Source organism: Corvus brachyrhynchos, unplaced genomic scaffold (assembly GCF_000691975.1).
Source record: "Corvus brachyrhynchos isolate BGI_N302 unplaced genomic scaffold, ASM69197v1 scaffold23, whole genome shotgun sequence".
In the NCBI taxonomy this organism is placed as follows: domain Eukaryota; kingdom Metazoa; phylum Chordata; class Aves; order Passeriformes; family Corvidae; genus Corvus; species Corvus brachyrhynchos.
This window is the reverse complement of record NW_008238983.1, coordinates 11,258,761-11,278,480: the sequence shown is the minus strand read 5'-3', so window position 1 is coordinate 11,278,480 and position 19,720 is coordinate 11,258,761. Positions and strand designations below refer to the sequence as shown.

Genomic DNA, 19,720 nt, shown 5'->3' with positions numbered 1-19,720 from the left:
AGTAAATTATAGGGACATTTTTGTGTTTAATTTGTTCAGTTTTGCTGTGATGCTTCTGTCATTTCCATGTAATAGAAGTTGATGTGTGTATCTGTTCCTGGGAAAAAATACAGTCTGGTGTCAGTGCTGCCACCTCCACATGTTAAAAGAAATAGAAGTTATAATACCGACATCTAAAAGATGCAGTTTTGGGATATATTTTATTTTACTAGGAAATTTTTTACAAAATGACTTTGTCCTCAAGTTTTTCTCTATTGACATATGGGAGTAGAACTCCTTCTTACTTCAGTAAAGGTCTTTACACCCACAGAACTGTAGGTCTTAAATTTTAAGAGAAGAGAGCAAATGCACTGGGCTGGATCCTAAGTGTGTAGTACCCGGGTGCAAGGCACCAGACTTGTGATCCCAGTAAGAGAGGCACTCGGCCTGTCAGGTATTGGTTAAAATACCTTTATTAGAGCTAGAACAAGAAAGAAAAAGAGGATAGATGGAGTTACGCCCCTTCAGATGCTGAGAATCTTGATTTGTACAGCATGAGGTGCAGATTCTGTCTGTGGAGAGGTTACCCTGCATTTTCCTCCTCTGAGCTGTTAGAGAATTTTCTTAAAAGGAAACATTGCTATTCACTGCTTCAGCTGTCAGACAAAAATGACATCCATGAGAACTTGCTGTTGCACTGTTGGATAAAGCCAAGGCCGCATCAGAGGCGGCATCACACTGGTACCACGTGGGAAGTGCCTGCAGGCTCCTGGGTTGTGACAAGTTGGCTGAGCTGGCTGAGGTTGTCCTGTGGCTGAGGGATGCACTAAGCAGACCAGGGGTCTGCACCCGCTCAGCTTCACTGCTCTGCGGATTGCCAGACTCTCCAGGTCTGCTTTTGCTTACTGAAACACTGCATTGCAATGCAAGGTCTGCATTCTTAAATGTGTGGCTGTTCCACTCTTTTCTAATTCATCCACCCTTGTCTGAAATTTTCCATCTATTCTATGTATTCCTATGGAACACTGCCAGAGACTGTTCCACTTGAAAATTTCTGGGTCTTTGTCAAACAGTATATGGATTCAAGACTGCCTTTGCTTGTTTCCCTTTGGAAAACTGATTTCAACAGTAGAATGCCTTATTGACTCAAAAAAGGATGCTGCTATTTTTATGTAACACCAAATTTGGAGTGTGACCTCCTCTGAAATGCAGCTATCAGAGGAGTTTCATTTTTTGGTGATTCTGAACAATAGTTCTATCTATTTCTTACTTCAACCAGATCTCCGAGCAAATTACAGTAGCAGCAAAGATTGAGATGGTAGATCAATTCTGTCTGATGGGGGCTGTGAAAATTAACCTTCTTAGTGATCCTCCAAAATTAGTATACAGTGATTCAGGTTCTGTCAAAAGTACTGCCATCAACAAGTCAACAATAGTCTGAAAATAGCATGACTAGAAATAGAATTCTTTGTAGTTTCAGAAAAGAAACTTCCTTGCAAGGTGCAGGACTGTAATTTTCAGGAAGCATTTCTGGCAAAGGTGTTGCATATTAAAGACTAAGATAATGATTCTTGTGATGATTCTTGTTTTAGCATTAATTTTGATGCCCTAATCAATTTCCAGAAAGTATCAGGAGAAAATATTGTTCCAGGAATTTAAGTTCAACCAGACATATTTTTGTTGATATATATGACATAGGAAAGAAAAGGCTTTTATTTTTTTAGCAATTGGATGTGTTTTTATATGGTTATTACTCCACGGGATTTGAGAGAAGGATTTTTTATATTTATATTATGCATAGGTCCTGTTAATGGCTTTGTATTTTTCAAATCCTAGCTGCATTTCTAGAGTTTGTAAAATTGCATATCTATGAGGTTCATAACAACTGAATATTGCATCAGTTTATAACAGCTGCAAATATAGGCAATGAAATTGTTGTTTTCGGGCCTTTAGACATTTTACCTTGACCCAAATGCTAGCAAGACATCCAGAGTAATCGTGGGACTCAAGCATGAATGAAAATTTTACAGTGGAACAGGAATAAATCTTGTGTCAGTCTGCTGGCAGCAGACTCCTACATTAGATTTCAACACCATCAGTGGTATCCCACAAATGCAGATAAGTAAACCAAAAGTGTCAAAGGGTGAAAATTAGGGAGCATAAATTTATTTTTATTGGCTGTCTATAAACCATAGTGTCCCAGATTGTGATAGATTGCACACTTCAGTGGTCAGTCAATAATTTGTTTTTTAAACTAGCCTGAGCATTTTATTATGCATGATTTCCTACTCAAGAGCCAAATTCTAAATATTTTCCATTTGATTTCTCTTTGCCAGTATTTTATATACAGCTGCATATTAGGGCTCATTTCCTGTTCTGTTTTCCTGAGGATAAATTATGAGTTGAAAATGGTAATAATGTTGATTGCGTTGGTGGGCTACAATGTCATCCTTCTGCACACTCATGGGCCCATGCTGGATGACTACAGCAAATTTATGTATGCAATGGCACCACTTAGAAGGTAGGTGGCTAACTCCAGTCTTTCTGAAGTTAAATACTACCCATGGTAGTTCTTACGTCATGGAACATACGTGTTTGGCTATGTAATCTGAGTCACAATGTAAACTCATTGTCATGCTGAAGTTAATATTTGATTTAATGTCACACCTCAGAGCATTAGAATAAAATAAGTCTGGACAAGGCATTAAAATCACATACTATAGGAAATAGATAATGGTTTAATTTGCATTTTTGTCATAAAGGACATTACAAAGAAGTCATTATCAAGTTTGTTAAGCCTCAGGCTGTACATCATTAAGGCTTTTAAAGCATATTTGCTACAAGCCAGAGAAAATCAGCTTCCCCAGAACCAGTACATAGTCTTAAATCTTTACAAATGCAGGCTTAGCTATTGAAAAAATTAGTAGACCAACAGTTTGTATCTTTCTTATTTTATTTGCTGTGCTTGTGAATTGTATCTTAAGTTTTTCGTGACACTGCTGAAATCTTTGTTACAGGTGATAACATGTAAGACCAAAATTATGATTCCAGTTCCTGTTATTGCTGTACAAAATAATTTTTGGACAGCTGTAGTTTTTACCTCATTTTCAAAACAAAGAGGTGATTTTCTTCTGTGTAGGCCAAGTGTATGGCATATGCCACACCAGAAAGTCTGGATATTCAGAGTGTAGTTTCAATATCATTTTTACTGTGCTCTAACAATCATGGAAAAGGATCTCAACTGAATAATTTTTTTTAAAAGTGTAGGTTTTCTTTGCACTTAAATCTAAACATTAAATGGGAACAAACTCAGGTCTTTGTTTCCATTGCATTAGTGGAAAGGGTTATCTGTGTGATGGGATGGAGAACCAGGGGATGGGTTAGACTGAGGATGTGCTTCTGGCAGCTTTGATTTTGTCAGTCAAGCTCTGTGTCTGTTGGTATTTTCCTTCCTAAATCTCTCACCAAGGTTCTTGTTTCAGTGGCATGAGTAGGAGAGTTCTAGTGTAAACTGTTTCCCATTATCCCCTAGTGACTTTTGCCAAAGCAGAGTTTTTAATAAACTCTGTACAAGATCTAGTTTGTGCCTCCTGTAATTCTCATGTGAAAAGGTATCTTGGGAGTTAGATGCTTTAGTTTCCATTTCTTCCTATTCATTGGACATGGTCGAGCTCTCCACTATGGAAATAGTGTTATTGCATTAAAAATCGATTTTTATTCTGCTTGTATAGACTAAGCCACAAATGCTCTCCATTTGTAATTTAAAAAGGATATTATTTTTACTAAATCCTCATCTTATTATTAGACTTCAAAATGTAGGTATGTTTGCAGAGAATGTAGTAGAGGTAATTAAAGCTACATAACATAAATAATGATATTTAATCAAATAATATAGCATCTCATATTTAAATGCTCTTAGTGTACATACCAGAAAGTAGTAGATATAAATTGTGGTCTTATTTTTGTGCTTGAATTTTAATTGAAGTTTAACTTTGGAGCAGCTGGCTTTACTTAAGTTTTTATTTTATAGGCCAGGAATACTGAAGGACCTGAAGACAATGGGCTCAATTTCCTTGTTCATATTCTTCATCACATTACTGGTTTTGGGTAGACAGGTAAGACACACACTTCTCTTCACCTGCACCAGTGGACACAATGCCAGCTGCCACATGCAGCCTGTCACCTTCTCAAAGAAACACCTTTGTCCTCTTCTGTCCCATACCCTTGCAAAGGACTGTCAGGAGCATCTATGAAGCTATTTTCTTTCTTACCTTCCAATATGCCCTTAAAACTCACCAGTAACTATCACTGACATTATGCTGATAGTGTGCTGTGACTATTGCTTATCATTCTGACCCATACTGGCTCATAGCTTCCCGGTTTGCTCCCATCTGTCTGCATCCATCTGCTGTCTCCCTGGTTGCTTAATTGTAAGCTATTTTCCTTGCAGTTATTATGGTTTGGTGCAGACACAGAAACAATATAGCATGCACACACGGAAGTGTACCACATGCTGAGGCCACAGTTGCACTAAAACTGTGACCCAACAGGAAACTACTCTTTTTATTACCCAGTTGTGCTTTTTCAGAACAAATGTGATGTCAACAGTCTTACCCTGTACTAAGCTGAGGGAATATGCAAGGGCAGTCTCTAAGTCCTCAGGCCTGTACAGGGTTCATGGCTAAAAGCTGCAATTCCAGCCCCTTGTGCCAGAACAATGCAGTGCACTTCTGAAATGGAAGAGGCAATCCATGTGAGATCTCATGAACAGCCTGTGCCTTCACAGACTGCAGCCTTGGAAAGGATTTTATGCCAGACTGTCCTTAAATCATTCATTTACATTGCAATTCCTCAAAAGGTAATCACTGTCATTTAAATTGCCATGCAGGCCCTGTGGGTTACTACCCAAAAAATTCTTATCTGGCAGTTTCTGCAGTATGTATTTTAGTGGGGAACATCCTTCTTGATTTAGAAATAACATTCTTCATCTGCCTTGCTGCCAGCAGCACATTAGAGTTTGTTCATTTGATGACAGTAACAGAGTGGGTGTAGAGCACAGCTACTTCCCCTCAGAAACAGGGATAAGTTCTTCATCACATCACCTTTAGTCCCTGTCAACCAAAGTGTCAGATGGAGGCAGAGGCTGCAATACCAAGAATAAAGGAGAGAAGGAATATCATCTTCACTGGGAAAGGAAAGATTTCTTTGTGGGTTCAGTCACATCACCAAGACAGTTTTTTTTGCAAACAACTACGGGTGTTCTGTCACACCAACTAAGAAATGATGCTGTAATAGAAAAAGTCTTCATTTTCAGAGCTGTAGGTCCAGGATCCTTGTCATGATACCACTTATTTATAACTCTTCAATCTTGCCTTTGATTTTTCTGCTAACTTATTCTCCCTTAAAGAAGAAGGAGAAAAAACCTACATTTTCAAACCCTCTCAAGCAAAGTCTGAATATTACTGGAAAATGTTATGAACTAATTTTAATACATAACTGGCCTAAGACTTGCCATTTTTAGTTACTGTTGGTGATATTGATTGGTAGCAAATCCTTGGAAAAAGATAGGGGAGGAAATCAACCTGCATAGAGTGACCTTTCCAGGGACATATACCTCCCACTTTCTGCCAGTTGGTATTTCTGTGGCCATGTTTAATAGCTATTGGCTCTTCTGCTTTCAGTTTCACTGTCTGATCCCTTTTTAACCCATTTTATCTTCCTGGTGTTCCCAACATTGATAATGAATTTCACAGTTTGATAAAAAGTCATGTGACAGTGTCTGTCTTTCTGTTTTTAAACTTCCTGTTTTCTACTTTCATTAAGTGGTGCAGGATGCTGTTGAGCCATCTTGGCAGTGCCAACAAAGTCAAAATCTTCCTTACCCTTCTTCCACAGAGGGTAATATACAAGTAATTTCTCTGTTAGTTATTGCATTTTTTGCAGATAATACATACTTTTTCTTCTTTTGATATCTGATTATTTTTAAAATGCTACAGATAATAGCCACTGATGAAAAGGGCGGCCTTTCCACTTCCCTTCAGCTGCCATTGGTGCCCCTCTGTCCCCAGGATGAGTAAACAAAAAGTTTATCCAAACAAAAAGTGGATGCTTTCCTGCAAGCCTAGCTCTGTGAACCTGCTCACTATTGATCATAGAGATGCCCGTCCTGATGCAAAAGCAGAGGCAGGGAATATGTGCCTCTGGTTCAGTGGGGATGAAGAGAGGGAGAGTTAGTATAATATTTCATGGTTTATGAGCCTACTTAATTCTTTTAGCTGCACAGCCAGCATCACTGCTGGAAGAAGCAGACCTTCCCTCAGCTGCTCATTCTTATCCTTGTGTCTCCTCATTTGTACTGGCACAGCTCGCTGTGAAGATGTATAGTGGATCAAAATACGGAAATGGTCAGGCTTAAAAATTAACCCTGCAGAAATGATTGGCTTTGAGCCAGGTCTATTTTCAAGATTTATGGCATGGCCACAGCAATGCTTGTGCCAGAGGAATGGGAGTGAACAGACAAAAGTGAGGTGGAGAAAGCAAAGCTGCTTTTTTTTGATGCCCCTGCCAGCATAGGCGACAACCATTTCCTGACACTGAGCAAAGTGACTCATTACACCCTGCATACAGATCCAGAGAGTTACTTGGTAATAGGCTGGTGACAGGCAGACAGTGTGCTGAGAATGGCAACTCTTGCACCCTTCCCTGGAGAATCCAGACTGGTGTGGGCTTGACTGTGACTTTAAACACTGTTGAGCACTACATCTCTCTTCTGATCTGCTTTGAATCCAGTATTGACATAGTCTGTGAATTCCTTTCTCAACAATACCTAAAATAATATGTATCCCGTTACTCTGTAGGCTGGCTATTTATTTTTTCCATGATTGGTTATATTGTAGTTATCCACAATGAATTTCATTGGTAGTTCTACTGCTGAGGTGCTTACGGCAGCTTCCCTCAGCTGTAAAAACTGTTGCTTTGTTGTTTCTGTTCTGTTTTTTAGTGAGCTATTATTCTGGGGAGGGGATTCTTCTCTTCTTGAACAATGTAGCCTCTTCAAGAGCCTCTTCTGAAAGAATTCAATGAAAACTTATTTCAAATTTCACTGCTAGTCACATGACCATTTACTTCTTTGTAGTAGATGGAGGCATGTTTACAGAAAGTATGTCAACTCTTCCAATTGTATCAGCTATAGCCAATATGTCTAAATAGCTCTTTTCCTTAGCACTCAGTGTTTTTTTCCGAAGTACCTTGCTCTATTGTTCCTGCTTCTTTTCCAAAGACTTGCGTTATATCCGTACCATTTGTCAGCTCTCTAACTCTCTGTCTGTTTTGAATGATCAGGATACCCATCACAAGTTTCATATCATGCAAACAAAAAAAATAAACAAAAAACCACCACAATTCAAAGTAAGTTAATAAGCTAGTGCTTTTTTTGTTTTTGAAATATGATATGCTGACTTTTCTAATTTCAAAGCAAATTGTAGAATACATTCTTATTTTTTTTTCTGATTTCTGAGTTCTCTTTGGGTGTTTTTGTAGCAGCCTAAATTTAATTCAGTAAATAGTAAAGTAATAAATAAATTATCTGTTTGATATTAGCTTTTAAAGAAGAAACATCTTTTTGAAACTTCACTTAGCTACCACCTTTTCAATACAAAGTTGGTAAAATGTATGGATATCTAATTTCATCAGGCATCCACTTTACTTTTGTCAATTTATGCTGATAATTTTGACATCCCTGTGTTTTATTGGATTTTTTTCTGCATGAATACAGTTGGTGGCATTTGAATTTACCATCTATGTGTATTTATACATCTAAGTTCTTGGATGTATAGATATCTAACACATATATATATATATAAAGACATTCTAAAAAAGTGACTGCATGTATTTTGCATAATGTGAACTGCTCTGAAAAAAACCCTGTTCATGACCTCAAGCTTTATAGGAGTGATAATTGCCATTTAATACAGGCACAATGACAGGGCAACAATCAGATCCTATTTCTGAGTTGCTGCAGAAATCTGTTCTCAGGTTCTCTGTACCTTTATGATTGTCTGTACAAGTATTTAAGTCTCTGCCCACTCTTCATTTGCTTAGAATTTGCAAATATCCTTTAGTAACATATAATTATTTAAAATATCCAGCTTGTTTGTTTATTTGACGTTCAAAGTCCAGATTTCTGGGATGCAGTGTGATACATTCTAAGATGTCAGGACCCCTTTTATTTTCAGAAGAATGTCACCTTCAGTCAGAATAGCCAGAATATTTCTTTGGCAGTGCATTTGAGATCTGCATTCTGTCCTTAGTAGTATAGGTATCAGCACAAAGAGAGTGTGTTAACAATGATTTCATGTTATGGATGTTCTCTTTCAGTTTTGTATTTAAATATCTAAATAGTACCTGGCGCTTATCAACCAATTCAAAGGAAACCTGATTGTATTTCTCTCTATGCATTTAAGTGGAGGAATCATTTCCCTCTTACTGTTTTTTCATCCTGCAAGTATTTGGCAGATGCATTTTTTGCTTCACCAGTTTTTTCTTTCATTGCCTTTTAAAAGCTTGCCAAATCATTTTAATACCATCTAATTTCAACTTTCTACTCTTATCTTTGGCTGTGATCTCAATACAATATGTATGAATCATTTTGAGCTGTGACAGCCACTGTCCAGTCAGAAGGACTTGCTCTCATTTTTTGTGTGAATGCTTACTGACTGCTAATAACACTAGCTAGCATTTTTAAGTTTTTCTATAATAAGATTGCCATCATAACCATATTATCCTGGTTAATAGCATAGTCTTCATTGAGATTGCCTGGTAGTGTTACACCATTAGACTACATTGAAATAGCTCTCGATTTTTATCAGCTCAAATGAGATAGGCCAGAGGAGGCTTTACTGTAGAAATAATGCCATAGAATTTATGACAAAACATTGACAATCTTGAAAGAAAGTGGAGAGAGCTCCACAAAAATTCAGTTTTATTAATTTTTCACCACTTTTAATTTTAAACAAGAATTTTAAATTTTCACTTTTGATGAAATTGGATCTCAAAATATACCAATACTGCAAGGATGTTACGTATTTTCATATAGTTCCAGGTATTGTTGTGGTTACCAGAAAGCTATTATGAAAACTGTGGGACAAAAAGAAAATCAGGATAAAGTATTACAGAAAGGAGTGTAAAAGCAACCAACCAACCAAAAAAAAGCAAGTTACAAAACGAAAGCTCAACCGGGTTGGCCCAACTGACTGGGCCATTTTTGATAGTCTGATCCTGATTTGATAAACTGAATGTATATTGTATCATTAGGCTGTTTTCTTTTTGCCAGGTTGGTTGCATGGCATAAATTAGAGTTAGTAAAAGTTAGGGTCTTCCCGAAATGCCCATTATTTTAAGAGAAATTCTGCACTTACAAAATAATACTAAGTTGCAAAACAATAAATTGTTCCCATTACAGAATTTAATTTCTGGAATGAATTTCTACTAAGGTCTGCGAGCAGATAAATAAATCTTCCATTGTTTAAGGCACCTTGTGACTTTTCTTATTTTTTCTTGGTTCTTTTTGTTGGATTTGGTAAAATATATGTCACAAAGTATATGCTTGGGGTTTGACTTCTGTGGGATCTGGAACTGTATTTGAGTAGCCAACTAATAGCATTGTAGGGGTTGTATACTGTGCTTATTTTGTCTCTTAAACCTGTACTCCAGCAGGACAAGATGCCTATTGTTTCTTTACTTCTGTGTCCTCTTGTAACAGAATGAATATTACTGTAGGTTAGACTTCCTGTGGAAGAACAAGTTCAAAAAAGAGCGGGAGGAGATTGAAACCATGGAGAACCTAAATCGGGTCCTTCTGGAGAATGTGCTTCCAGCCCACGTAGCTGAACACTTCTTGGCAAGAAACCTGAAGAATGAGGTCAGCTGTCTCTGTATATCCTCTGCTCTGTAAGAAAGCAGTGTATCCTGGAAATACCACTTAATGCTATTTTGAACAGTAGGTCCTTACAGTGAAAATATAGATTTACAGTCACTTTCATTCCCGCTTTCCTTCCTGTAAGGTTTGCTTTACAGCACTGAATGCACCGTAGTACCTTGAAATTTTCCTAAGTGGCAATGCACTTTGCCTACTGAAGGACGGTAAAAATAGGTGAAGAAGAGGAATAATGGCATGGTTGAATCAACATGGGTTTAATTTTAAACCATATGCATTCAGATACTTTTTCCTCCATGATCAGAGTGGAGCTGCAACTAGGTTCTGAATTTTCTTCTGTTGACTGGAGAGCTTGTTCATTAGAGCGAAAATTTACCTTTTCCCTGAAACAGTGGTTATGTTAATTCTGGAAAGATGTTCTGAGCACTGAATTACCTGTTTACTCACTGCTTACAAACCTAATCGAAGCACCAGAAAAGTCACCCAAAAGATCCATCTTTACTTTGCTGGAAATTAGATCTGCTCTTAATATTCCTTTATAGTAATAATAAAGAAAAATAAAAAAAAAAAATAAAAAAAAAATAAAACCATTTAGACAGAGTAACAGCTGTAGACATCTTAAATGTAAGAGTTTGAATTACTTGTGCGTGCCAAATAATTGTTCCAAAACTGACAAAAGAGGGCAGGGAGCAGATTAAGGGATTAACTTTTGATTTTCTGAGTCAAAAAGGACAATGTCTTCCCTTTCACTGTGGTTTGCATTAAGCGGTACTAAGCTATTGATACGTCATATCAATACTTTAGTATTCCCTGCAAATATTCATTTGGTAGCTAACATCGAATGAAAATTGCTGGGGGGTTCCTTTGAATGCAGTGAAGATTTTGACTGGAAGCCAAGTTGACTCAGCTCCAGTTCTCAGTTAAGGCATTAACCACAGCAAACCATCAGGAGATTGCTTTCTTGATTATGTGCTACTCCATCTCAGCTCCCCAGCAGAGCAATACCATCTGCTTACCTTTGTATTGGCAACTGGATTTGTCTTGTCACTCCTCAAGATTCTTGGGTTGGAATGAGTTTATTTAATTTAAGGAAGACCAGAAATTGTAATGTGCTGAGCTCCCCAACTCATCGTGTCAGGTGAAGTAAGAATGATTCGACATGATTTTAAGGTCATCCATTAAAAAAGAACCCTCAAGTTGTTCCTTGTTTTTGTTTCTTTCAACACAGTTTTTAAAGGAAGACCCTTTCAAATCCCTGAAAGTATTCAGTCTGTCATGTCCTCAGATTTATTTCAATGTCAGCAAGGTTGTGTTGAACCTTAAAGAACATTCTGTATGTGTGCATGTATATACAGCTAAGGATGTTAGGACAGATCAGGCCTTTGTTTCCTCTGTGTGGATACGTAAGTCAACACTGAAATTTGTCCACATTTTCCTTAGTTGCAAACATTCAAGTTAGTATAGTTTTACGTATGTTCTTTTCTGTTTAAAACAAATTCTGAGATTAAGATTAAGATAATAGATGAATATTCTGTTTCAAAATACTACTTCCCTTAGTATTTTATGCATGCAGCCGTGTGGAGAAAAAGAAAAACAAAGTGTGCTGCTGAAAAGCAGGCAGAAGAAGAAAGAGTGAATGAATGCTAACTGGGAGCAGTGGGGTTGTAGTTTCAGGTGACCAGCAAAGGTCTTTTTATAACAGGATATACATTGACTAATGCTAATACACAAAAAGCAAAGTTCCTTCAGAGCAAGTAATAAAGATTTGTTTGCTTTACCAGAACCTCCAGAGCTGGGTTTCTGCTTATAGTCTGCATGCTGGATACAAGACAGATTACTTTCCAATTGAGAGAAAGACAGGATCAAATATAAAATGAAAAGCAGGAAACAGGGCCAGGATTAAATATATCTGCACTTGGCTTGTGCAGCATTCTCCTTAATGCTGTTATCCTTCAGATTCCCTTTTAGTAAAAAGTGCTCGGGAGCTTTTGTGCTGCAAGCTTACTGGCAAGCCCATTACTGAGCAAGAGGAAGCCTGCTTCATTAGCTACAGGATGGAGCTAGCACCTTACTTAGAGCAAAACTTCTGTCCCAGAGAAGCTGACCACTGTACCCTTCCAAGAGATAGAATTGGACTGGTTTGCCTTCCCTATCCCAAGAAGATTTCAGGCATTGGAGATGAGGGGACAGTAAAAGGAACATACTTGAATTTCAGATGTTATTAAAGAGGAAAAATAAAATGATTGAATGCAAAGGACAGGATGATTTTATTTTTGTTAAAAGAAGAAAAGCTGTTCCTTCCTAGAATGGTATTGCATTTGATTTTCTGACTAAACATTTTGGAGTGTACTGTTTCAAGAGAAGAACTCTCAGGAAAATTAAAGCACTTGATTGTAATATCCTTTATTATTATGATCAAAATAATCTAGCTGGGATGACTCCTTAAAATTCTCTGAAATTTATTGTGATCGTCACAATTACTACTCACCTGGTTATAAATAGTACCGCTCGTTGTTGTTGTTTCCATGATGGTGCTATGTTATTGAGCATTAGTGGGGATGGATATTGCCCCAGTATTAGAGGGGAAGGAGGAGGAATGGGTTGCTATTACCAAAATTGAAATGAAGTTACAGGGAAGGGGACTTGAGGAAATAGAATTAAAGCTGAGTTAACCACAAAATGTAATCTCTGTACCTTGTTAAGGAAATATTCCCATATGACCATCCAGGAGCCACTCTGGCAGTCATACCTGCACCATGTGAGCTGAAACAGAATCCCCTTCACAGTGGGCAGCTCCAGTGAGCCAACAGGTGCCCTGCTTGACTCCCCACACACCACACACCACACACTCACAGTTAGACCAGGTTTCCTTACTGGCTTGACCCTTGGGTTTCTCACAGTCTCAGAAATCTGGATTTAATCATGGTGCAACAACAGAATAACAGCTTGAGCTGTGAATCCCAGCAATATATTCCATCCCTACTGCACATAGTTGTGGTGGAGCTCCAGTGATGCTATGGTTATAGAATCCTTAGAAAATACAGGAGCACAAAAATCTAGCAATAAATAATTTATCTCCTCCAGCTGCTCGTGTTCCTCCCTGTCCATCATTATTTTCATGTTTGCTCAGAAACTTCCCTCACACCTGTGCTGGCATGGGGCAGTCAGCAGTTTTCCCATAGTTCTGTTATTTTTTTAGTTATACATCAGCAGTAAAGATCCACTATGTCTGTGCATGTCTATATACAGGCACACCACACGCTTTCAAAAGGACACACTGACAGTCTAATTGCAAAACCCAAGCTTTGCTAAGTAAAAAGGGAAATAATATCTTATGCTTCTTGAACTCACAGAACAAATCATTTTCATATGAGTATTGAAATCCCTTTTTACTCAAATAACAACTTGAAGGTAGTTTTACATCAAAGTAGATAACAGCCTCTTTTATTGCTATGTCTACCTTTGTGTGTAGATACTATTTCTTTTTTAAGTATTACTTTAATAAATTTTCTTTCTTTCTGTCTTTTGGTTTTTTGGGATGTGAATTTGAACTGAAAGAAGAGATAGTCTAACATTCAAGGGCAGTGGAGAGGAAATTGAAGGGGTAGTGGGAGGTGGTCCTTTTTAGCACCAGAATCATTCTGTGTAGTAGAGATGCTCTCATTTCAGTGGTCACAGAAGGCAGTGCAGACTCTGCCATAAATGGGTTTCAGTTCAGGTGACTTCTTTCTTTTTGCCTCAGCTCCTTCTTATGCAAAAGAAACGATAATTATTTTGTCCTATTAGGCATATTGTCATTTTAGGTCAGGAACTATCAATCAGGGTCGTATTGCATTATGCATTTGTAGTACATTGACTTTGTGATTTTGGTTCAGTTTTTTAGTTACTACAATAACAAACACCTAATAATAAATTGTATATATTTTTACAAAATACATTTTCAGCCATGCAAGCCAGACTAAATTCTCTTCATAAGAAGACTCAGAGATGGGCCCTATCTAATAAATTAGTGAACTTTTTGTTTTCACAGAGTTAATGTTCAGGAAGAAAAAAAAATCATGATAATATTTTCAACTGAATATGTTGAGTCTCTTTTATGAACAGGTTCATATATTGTTTAGAATTAATAAATGCAACTAAATGCAAAAAAATCCAACCACTCTCTTAAGGCATTCCAACTACTGCAGCACCTCTGTTTTTGCATCCTGGACACTGTATGTTAATAAGGAAACTTATTTACAGCTGGGTATGATAGATTTTTTTTCTTTATTCTGTTTTCTTTTGAACAGGATCTGTATCACCAGTCATACGATTGCGTCTGTGTCATGTTTGCCTCCGTTCCGGATTTCAAGGAATTTTACACAGAATCTGATGTAAATAAGGAAGGGTTGGAATGTCTCAGGCTGCTAAATGAGATCATTGCGGACTTTGATGATGTATGTACTTACAACAGTGACTGACATATGGTTTCAATCTTACTAACTCATGATATGCAACAGTCAGAAAACATACTTGAAGGGGAGAGTGGAAGAGCTGTGAGAAAAGAACTTTTGTGTGCCTGGTCACGTGGAAAATACTTACAGGGAGTATTAAAGAAAAAAGGTATTTATGTGGGATAAATCAGATATTGGTCTGACATCATACTGAATTGCTTTTGATTTTCTATAAGGAGAATCCTATGTGTATACCTGACAGAAATTTTTATTTTGGCCTTTAGCTGCAGCTCATGAGGCAGTCACATCACATGCCATGTATTAACCACAAGTTCTAAATACGAATGTCCAAAGTCAGATACAACTTTTGTGTTATACCTGATCTGCACTGATCATTTGATACACAAGCAAATCAAAGGATTATAGAAGTTTTAATATTCCATTCTCAGAAGTTAGAAGCAAGTAGAGAGTATGACTACAGATGGATTGGGAAATGGCACCTATAAAGGCCTCACTGAGAACAGTATTTGTCTGTAAGAAAGTAGTTAGTGATGAAGATACCAGGAAAAGGTATTAAAATCATGCCGTGACTCAGAGAGCGCAGTCTGGATTTGTGGACCTGCAGCTATAGAGGGTGTTTTAGCAGTAAACCCATTTGGAGAGTGCTTTTAGCAGTTTTAGCAGTAAACCCATTTGAACAATGTTCAAAACAACCTGGGATATGAACTAAAATCCTCGGATTTTATACCCATTGGCATGGACTATTCCACTGGCATGGAATAGATGCTTACTTTCAGAAAGCTGCTTCAAGCTTAACTGTTGGCTGGCATGATGATCCAGTTCCAATATCACATGAGTGCAAAGTCTAATGACTTTTAAAAGCTGTATATAAAATAAGATGGAATTTATTCTCACTACTATAAATTTCATCCCTTTATAGTAAAAAGGTATTTTAGAAGACAGAAATTCCCTATCCTTGGAGTTCCGTAACCATTGTTTTAAGTCCTTCATCCTGTATATATTTCTGAGCCATTTGGGGTCTACATAGAAACTGTTCTAAGACTTGATGCTCTGATTGGTGTTAGAGTAACAGAGCTGCTGATGTGATTAAGGAATGACTGTCCTTGTTTTACAGTTATTGTCAAAGCCAAAGTTCAGCGGAGTTGAAAAGATAAAGACCATTGGAAGCACTTACATGGCAGCAACAGGACTGAGTGCTACACCCAACCAAGAACAGTGTCAGGTACAAGAAAATGTTCCTGCTTGATAAAAAGCATATTCAAATGAATGCTAAAATTCTGTTAATTAAGCTTCAGGTTATGTATAATAATGTGGCCTAGTTTTTTCTTATTAGCATAGATTGTATTGTACTGGACAAGTTTATATTTTAGTAATCTCTGTGAATTTTTCTTCACATTGCAGTTTGAAAATGCCACCTCTGTATTTGCTAAAACAGGCCTTCTACTCTAAATACAGTACAGCATTTTATTCCTATGTGCTGCATCAGTACTGGATTTATAGAGCATAAAAAAGATTGCAAGAATTAATGTTTTCCATTGTAAGCTGAGAGGGATGATTTGCCTTACTTGCTATACACTTACAGAACCCTCAGACTCAGTATTGAGAATGTGTTCCTTTGTTTCTACTTTACTTAATGTGGTGGGATTAGGAACTGCAGTCAGTGGAAATTAAGTTCAGAGAAGCAATTCATAACTTATTCAAAAACCTTGCTTTTGCCATGATCTTTACAGTACTACAGGTTAGTGACAGAGAGACAGCAATTAAGAATCAACACAGTCTCTGCCAAGGATTAATGTGCTCTTGCCAAACTCATGTTCCTTCTAAACACAAGCAATTACCACATAAACTATAGACCCTAAGGATCCTGAGGGCAAAGAATTATTTTAAATTAGCTCTGACATTTAATACAGAGGGTGAAAGGGATGAAAAAAATGCAGAACTGCAGACCGAAGATGTGAAGACATAGAGAGCTCTCAATCACAACTAAAATTAGTATTTGCAAAGGAAGAAATGTATCATTTGAGTTGTTTCCACAATCAGGGGGTCCACAGTTTAGCATTCCTTTGGTGATTGAGTTCACATTCTCAAAGGAAATCCACCAGAACTCAGCAGCCTTCATTCCAGATTCCCAAAGATGCACAGATCCTGCAGTACCTAGTGTGGCAGTGAGTGACTGCTAGACATACTGCTGGGAACCACCCCCAGCTTAAAACAAGCATCCAAGGAAGACTAAGTGCCTAAGGAAGGGGTCTGAATATATCAACTGAACAGGAAACCATCTGTTTTAGCTAGGAGTGAACTCCAAAGGAAATAGGCTTCATTTATCTAAACAGCTGCTCCAGCAAGCACCACTACTGTCCCACCCTAGGCTGATGCATGCACTCTGTGAATCATCTCTGAAGTTGTAATCTGTCCATCTCCTCTGTCACTTTATCTCAAGAATTGGGGAAGATTCAGTAATTTCTCATAGAGATCAATGAGTCCATGTCTTATGAAAACATTCACTTGTCAGGATCTTACCTTGGGCTGTGGGACACCAAAATCAATTTTCTCCTCAGCCTGAAAGGACTCAAAACAGTACTTAGAAATCAGGTTACTTTGTTATGTATGAGAGATTAAGTCTACAGCTTTTATAAGTGGTATAAGCTCTGAGCTAGTAAATAAAGGGGCAGGGTGGGGTTGCCCTCTTCCTCTTGTGTTTTACTCATTTTCAAGTCTGTTAAATGTTCTCAGAGGTACTTGCTTATCTGTCAGATTAGATTAGTGGAAGAACTCTTAAAATTGTGAATTTCACTGAATCTTACACATTTTAGAAGGGAGCTAAGCTGTGCAACAGTGAGGGAGGAATCCCTGTGTGGCTGTCCACAAGCATTATTTATTATGAAAGGGAGTACAATAGAAGCAGACACTTAGAGAAAATGAATTAACAAATTCTAGGCACACATAGATATTGAGTGCCTGTGGGATTAGATAGCAGCTATTCAATCACTTGACAATCAAAATGTTAGATTAGGCATGGTTTGGATCTATCACCTCTAGACTGCCTGGTTGTACAAAGTAAAATGCATCCTGTCTCTCGGCCATTGTTTGATCTTACTGATGCTGGACAGGGTACCACGTTCTACATTACTTTCTGCATCTGCCTGCTGACACTAGGCCATCCCTAAGGGCTTAAGTGCGTTCAAGTGTTCAACATATTTTGGTTGTATTCTTACAGCATCCAAGGTTCATGAGAATGATTTTACACTTTTTGTTTGTCTTTTGAATTCAGGAACCTGAACGACAGTATATGCACATAGGAACCATGGTGGAGTTCGCATTTGCCTTGGTGGCAAAACTGGATGTCATAAACAAGCATTCATTCAATGACTTCAAGTTACGAGTAGGTGAGTATCACAGGATTCTTAGGAGAATATTATGGACAAGGGGGAGGATTCAGTGTGAAGTACCATCTGATTAAAGTAGTAGTAGAACTGACCAAAAGGGCCGTGATAGTAAACAGCACCATCTTTATCCTGTTTAAAAGCAGCCTACATGGTATTGGCCATCAACCCCAGCTCCTGAAACCCTACAGTGTTGCAAGGCTAGACTTAGAAAAGGGCAGTATTCCTATGTAAAGAATGGTTGAAAAAAAAGTGTTCACATGGCTCTGAATGGTTTTATGGTAACTCTGTAAAAATTATCGTAGAGATTGTAAGACACATACATTTTTTTGAAGTTTACAAATACCAAAAGAATACACAAGAAAACTCTAGACTGGGCTTTGCAAAACTATATAAATGGTTTTTCAGAGGACAGGAGCTATAAGGGGCCAGTGAGGCTGGAGTTTGAAATATTTTACATGTACTAAACTCAACCAAGCACACAAAAATGCAGCGTTAGACAAGGGAGAATATTTGTCTTCTTTGTTATTCAGATAAGAGCAAAGATGACTAGTTATTTATCTTGGGAAGAGATATCCCTTATGTTTCAGTTTCTAATTGCTTCTTCTTGTGCATCATGGTATTTTTAAAAAGAAATAGACAGCTGCAGTAAGCAATAGAAAGAATGATGAATAAATGAATTCAGAGCTGGTCAAGAACCATATGTTCCAAAATGTTTATTTCCTGATAGCAGTACACAGCAGTTTCACAATGCAATATGTAACGTGGAAAGTGTGAAATGAAAACAGTAAACAAATATTGAAAACCCATAAATTATGTAAACGTGTCAGAAGTATTTGATTTCCAACAGTTATTCTCCTGTCTTGTCTTTTTCTTGCTGTGCCGCTTGCTTTTCCATTCGGCTGCTCCTCTCAAGTCTATTTCGCAGTGCCACCCACTGGCAAAACTTGCTGTCTTCTGACTTGAAGCAGGGGCTCGTTAGGGCACTCCTTTGCCAATATGTTTTGTATTCCTTGCTAGAGCTAAAAATGACAAAGCAAATCAGAAGTATGCTTCCTTCTCAGTGTTACAGAACTTGACACTTCTTGCCATAGCTGACATGGCACATACTTGCAAACACATTTATATCAGCAGCTTCAATACAGACAGAGAGCTGCTGGGTGCCGGGGCTGTGTCTGCAAACTGCTTGAAGCAGTATTGAGTCCTCTCAAGTGGGGATCATGAAGCAAATTTTCAAAGGGGAAAACCAAACCAAAACAAAACACTCACTCTGGATTTTTACAGTTCTTTGCTAAAGATTCCAGAGAATTCAGACTCCTTTGCTTCATGAAATGAAAAATGTTTTAACTCTAAAAAGGAACACGGGCCCCAAAGTGTATTTGTGCCACCTTATCCAATATAGGCACCACTGAGATCTTCACTTCATTTTCACTTCTCTTCTCTACTTCTCACCACCTGATGATGAAAGCAGCTGAAATCCATACTAATTATAGCCACAGAAACATTTTAACAACTACTTCTGACCTAGTCCCCACTGTAAGGACTTGTACCCAAACTGCCCTTTGCAAAAGCCTCCCTTGGCCAATAACTAAGTCTGAAATTTCTGCAACTTATTAGAGGCCTCAGCTTTCATAATTTTCTGTGAGTACCCAAAATGCTAGTGTGATTTAGGAGGTACACACTGCTCTGACCTTGCCAGGCAAGTAAGCACCTGGATGACATTTTAAGCATTCCTCCCCTTCTGCAAGTTGAGATGCTTGATTTATGAGACAAGCTCAGCTATGCTTTTGCAGCAGGTTTTGCACAGGTATTGCTTTCTTTCAGAAGAGAAGCTGGTGTGTTGTTTCCCATATAACTTCATAGTTAGAACATTCGTCTGTGTTGTAGGTGACTTAATTTGGATCCTGGTTTTGGGTGAGGCTAAGCTATGAGTCCAGGCTGTAGGATACTTCACAATGAGATATTCTCTG

At 37.9% G+C, this 19,720-nt stretch overlaps 1 protein-coding gene across 1 annotated transcript in view; it reads left to right on the top strand.

Moving 5' to 3' along the window:
• The window catches only part of ADCY2 (adenylate cyclase 2), a 183,583-nt gene that overhangs the window by 158,177 nt on the left and 5,686 nt on the right, over positions 1–19,720 (top strand). The window contains exons 17-21 of the mRNA XM_017738745.1: positions 2,316–2,500; positions 4,010–4,094; positions 14,203–14,349; positions 15,482–15,589; positions 17,639–17,753. Coding sequence (XP_017594234.1) covers positions 2,316–2,500; positions 4,010–4,094; positions 14,203–14,349; positions 15,482–15,589; positions 17,639–17,753 — 640 coding nt within the window. The remainder of the gene's footprint in view (positions 1–2,315; positions 2,501–4,009; positions 4,095–14,202; positions 14,350–15,481; positions 15,590–17,638; positions 17,754–19,720) is intronic.